The sequence below is a fragment of the Dipodomys ordii genome, unplaced genomic scaffold (assembly GCF_000151885.1).
Source record: "Dipodomys ordii isolate 6190 unplaced genomic scaffold, Dord_2.0 Scaffold94, whole genome shotgun sequence".
Taxonomy (NCBI): Eukaryota; Metazoa; Chordata; class Mammalia; order Rodentia; family Heteromyidae; genus Dipodomys; species Dipodomys ordii.
In genome coordinates, this window is record NW_012267310.1 from 3,815,943 (window position 1) to 3,820,951 (window position 5,009).

At 44.2% G+C, this 5,009-nt stretch overlaps 1 protein-coding gene across 1 annotated transcript in view; it reads left to right on the plus strand.

Moving 5' to 3' along the window:
• Positions 1-816: 816 nt before the first annotated feature.
• The window catches only part of Prdx4 (peroxiredoxin 4), a 15,517-nt gene continuing 11,324 nt past the window's right edge, over positions 817-5,009 (plus strand). The window contains exons 1-2 of the mRNA XM_013026461.1: positions 817-1,165; positions 1,880-1,962. Coding sequence (XP_012881915.1) covers positions 925-1,165; positions 1,880-1,962 — 324 coding nt within the window. The 5' untranslated portion in view covers positions 817-924. The remainder of the gene's footprint in view (positions 1,166-1,879; positions 1,963-5,009) is intronic.

The following is a 5,009-nucleotide window of genomic DNA, read 5'->3' on the forward strand; positions in this document are numbered from 1 at the left end:
CAATTGAATGTGTGTGTGTGTGTGTGTGTGTGTGTGTGTGTGTGTGTGTTGGTCCCAGGGCTTGAACTCAGGGCCTGAGTGATGTCTGGCAGTGTTTTCTACCTTTTCCTGCTCAGAGGAGAGTGCTCTACCACTTGAGTCACAGCTCCACTTCTGGCTTTTGCGTTTGGTGGTGAATTTGAGATAAGAATCCTATGGACTTTGTAGCCTACAGTGGCTTCATGGCAAGACCAACAGAATATTGAATAGAATTGTAGAAATGAGGCAGCAGCTCTACTAGTCACATTTCTAAGGTGTATAGTCAGTATAAAATCCAAGCTATTCCTAAGCATGTAGGAGAGTTTCAGCCTTCTTTAAATTTTTTTCTGCCATGGGGCTTGAACTCAGGGCCAGGACGCTATCCCTGGCATCTTTGTGCTCAAGGAGAGCGCTCTACCACTTTGAGCCACCGTGCAGTCCATGGACTTTCCAGCCCAGGCTGGCTTTGAACCGTGTTCCTCAGATCCCAGCCTCTTGAGTAGCTACAGGCGTGAGGCGCCGATGCCCGGCGTGTTCTATTCTAGCTTTTGAAGATTGTGCGCTGTAGTGAGACTTTGGGGAAGAAGCGGGCGTGGACTAAAACAAAGGCTTAACTCAAAGCTCCGGAGGCCAGCCAGAAGCCACGCCCCAAAGCGGCCGGCTCTGAGAAAGACAACGCTCCATCCAGGCCCATCCCCAAGGCGCAGGCGCAAATGCCCTCTGGGGAAAAGGAGGAGGCAGCACCCACGTGGCGGAGGGGCGGGGCTGAGTGGGCGGGACGAGGCGGAGCCGGCCTCTCGAGGCCGCGCCCTTGTTCTCGCGGGCGTCGTGCACGAGGTCGTCGCTTCCCGGCGGCGGGAGAAAGCGGGCTCGCGCGTAGGGACGTGTTTTTGTGCTCGCGTGGTCATGGAGGCGTCCTCGGCTAGCTTCGCCGCGACAACTCTGGCCCCTCGCTGGAGCCAAAAACTACTGCTGCTCTTGCTGCTGCTCTTGCTGCCTACCAGAACTCTGCAGAGCTTGGACATTGAGGAGAGGCCCCGGACCCGCGAAGATAAGTGCCACTTTTACGCGGGTGGACAAGTGTACCCCGGAGAGGCGTCCCGAGTGTCTGCCTCAGACCACTCTGCGCACCTAAGCAAAGCCAAGAGTAGGTGATACCCTCCCAGGGTTTGGATGGGGATGTGTGTGGAGAACCCCGGGACTTGCCTACCCTGCTTTCGGATGCTACCGAGGCGGATGGGGGTGGGGGGCGGGGGGGGGCGGACGCTGCAGTTGGGCGGAACCCCCCAGGCTGCCTCCGGGCCTTGAGGCAGCCTGGCTTTTTCCTTGGTGGGGAGAAGAACAAGGGCTCTAATTGTAAAAAAAAAAAAAAAAAAGATAGTTTCCAGTGATCAGATTTTTGGAAGAGGTAGTGGTAACCCCAAAAAGCCACAGATGAGGGAAAGTGGGTGACTCTAGTCCCGTTGCAGGCATTAAGGATGTTGAGCAAATACTTCCTTAAGTATCGTAAAGTGCCTGAGGCACTACCGTTTCTTTGCCCGCAGTTTTTCAGGGAAGAAAGTACATTGATAGGTTGAATAATGATTCACAGAAAGTTTGATTAAACAAAAAAAAGTGACTAAACAAAATGGGGGGCAGTTCAAAAGTTTCACCTTCTTTGGTAGCATCTTAATGGACTAAAATCCATCTTCCCTAAAAGTTGTATATATAACAGCTATTCTTTGTGATTCACAGAAAACTGTACTTTGGCAGGAAATAGAAAAAAAAACGAGGTTGAAAGGAACAGTTTGGGTCGGTGGTAAATAGTGACAAAGTTGTGCCCTGCCCATTTGGCTTTTGATTATTTGCGTTCCCTGTTCAGTGTGCAAAATTCCTGTCCAGTGTACAAAGCTAATAGCCACTCTCGGGAAGGACACGTCAGAGTACGTAGATACTGTGAACGTTGTAACCAATTGCATCTGCTTAAAATTAGTGAAAAAACAGTGACCAGAGGTTACAGATAAAGACTAGCTCTTACCTGCTATCCGTAGGAATCGTGTGACATTCTGTAGGGCTGTATTTGGCTTCTGTAGGGCTGTATTTGGCTTCTGTAGTTGTTAGAGCACACTCTGTGCTAATATTCAATGGCAAAGGTAATGCTTCACAGTTATGAGTCCCCAGAAATAAATGGGATGTTGTTACGGCTTATGATGGGGTGGGAGTGATACATGAGGAAAACTATTTTGCCTTCTTAATTTGTCTTTTCATACTGAAAAGTACTTAGGTTTGTTGTTGTTGTTTTGGGGAGAAGGACTGGTCCAGGGGCTTGAACTCGGCGCCTTGCACTCTCCATCTGCTTTTCCAGTTCCCACCTGCTGTTCTACCACTTGAGCCACATCTACAGTTCCAGTTATGTTTTGTTGCTTTGCTGATTATTTAGGGGGATAAGAGCCTCTAGAGTTGATCTGCCTTGGCTGGCAGGAGTCTCAGCTCTGTTTCCTGAGTAGCTAGGATTATAGAAGCCACCAAAGCCCACCTACTTTTGGATTTTTTGCTTTTACTAAGCCAGTCTTAATTTTTTTTTAATCATCTTAGTTTTCAGGCTCCATTGTTTTTAATTACCTGGTAAGATGTGCTGAAATATGGTAGCCAGTTAGGTGTTTATGGGCATTATATGTTTGCTCTGGGGGGAAAAAAAACCTTCAAAATTGCTTTTGGAAGTTAAAATGATAGTAATATTTCCCTTTGGCAACTAACTTTTTCAAATCGTTATTATTTGCTACATTTTTTTATCATATTGGATTTATCTAGCGATCCACAAATTTTTATCCAACAGATGGGATATCATGGAGCCATTAAAACATGTTTCACATTGATCAAGATGCATTGTTCTTATAACCTGACATGGAATTGTAGCCTCTTTGTACCACTAGTTTCAAAAAGAGTAAAATGTTAAAAACATATTTTTTTATTTTTTATTGTGAAAATACTGTACAGAGGGGTTACAATTACATGGGCAAGATAATGAGTACATTTCTTATCAAGCATTGTAGCCTCCTCCTTTGTTTCCCCTTCCCATCCCTTCCCATGGGAAAAAACAAGTCGTTTAAATAAGGATAAAGGTGGACCCGTTGCAACAATGAGAAGTACAAGTTATGTCGAAAAACATGTTTGCAAATCATTTTTAATAATATGAAAAACTGGTCCTAATTACCTTTTCCTTTAAAAAAAAATGGGAAAAGTAAGGTGCTGGTGGCTCACACCTGTCATCCTGGCTACTCAGGAGGCTGAGATCTGAGGATCTCAGTTTGAAGCCAGCCCGGGCAGGAAAGTCCATGAGCTGTTATCTCCAATAAACCACCAGAAAACCAGAAGTGGCGCTGTGGATCAAGTGGTAGAGTGCTAGCCTTGAGCTGAAGAGCTGAGGGCCTAGAATTCAAGCCCCACTACCGACCAAAAAAAGAAAAGGAAAATAATGGAAGTGCAACATGATCCAAATTAGTAAAAAGGAAAAAAAGACTGGAAGATAATACACTAAAGTGTTAACAGTAGTTAACGGAGGTTATAAAGGAAAGTGAAAGAGCCATTATACTTCTCTTAGTTTTCCAGAAGAATCTTTATGTTAATCATAAAATTTATACTTAGGACATTTTGTTTTTTAATCCATATAAAGGACTGTTTGGGGAACTTGGGAGAACTCTATAGATCTTAGCAAAGTAACTAGTTAAATCAAGAACCAGTGTTTCTAAAACTAGTTTTCAGGACAAAATTTATTTTTCCCCCATGCTTTGCCATATATGCTAAAATCCTTCTTGTATAACAGGTCATTAGAATTATTATAACCTCTTGCCAAAGTAATGTTTTAAGTAATATATATGAATTATATATATAACACGCATGTGTGTATATATGTATATATATTTATATATACACACATATCAATATATCAGTACCCCTTGTCTTTTCCTAATCACATCAGGATTATTTATATGTTATATTTCTGGCTCCAGGTAAGTAATTACATTATATGTTAACTTCACAGAGAAGTTCATCATCAGTCTCTTCGTAAAGCAACCATACTGGCTGTTATATAAAACCATTACCCATACTTTCTAGGACCCCTAGTCAAACTTGGGAGCAGACACTGACCTCAATGTATGTATGTAATGCTTCTGAAAGTGTAAAGTGACATCCAAATGTGTTAACAGCATAAAAGAACATTGTGCTGGCTAGAGTTACTGTATGTCTTTACAAGAGAACAGCACTATTTAGTTCCCATCAGGTCACTTAAAACCTATTCAAGGGAGTCTCCTTTTACAGGCCTTTTAGAAAAACTGTTCCATAGCTGGATGTCAGTGGCTCATGCCCGTAATCCTAGCTACTCAGAAGGTTGAGATATGAGGATCATGGTTAGAAGCCAGCCTCAGCAGGAAAGACCATGAGACTCATAGCTCCAATGAACCACAGAAGAGGCCAGACTGATGCTGTTATCTCAAGTGGTAGAATGCTAGCCTTGAGCAAAAGGAGTTGAAGGAGTCCAGAGTTCAAGGCACAGTACTGGCAACAACAAAACAGTACCACGATCTGGAACCATTCCCTTCTTCCCTTAAGTGTTTTCACACCTCCTCCTCCTCCAATGCAGCTAAATCCTTCCTGTGTATGTGCCTCCCTGTGTATGTGAGAAGCTGGAAAATGTTAGTACATTTGGAGGACTGCCTGTAGAGAGATGAACATCTAATTATTTGAAATGCAGGAAGTTGATACATAGGGGCTGGAGTGAAGTGTCCAGTAGGGGGCAGCCAGGCACCAGTAGCTTCTGCCTATACTCCTTTCTACTCTGGAGGCTGAGATTCGAGGATTGCAGTTCAAAGTCAGCTGGGGCAGAAAATTCCCCTATGAGACTCCTATCTCCAATTAAGCACCAGAAAACCAGAAGTGGCGCTGTGGCTCAAGTGGTAGAGTGCTCACCTTGAGCTGAAGAGCTCAGGGACAGTGCCCAGGCCCAGAGTTCA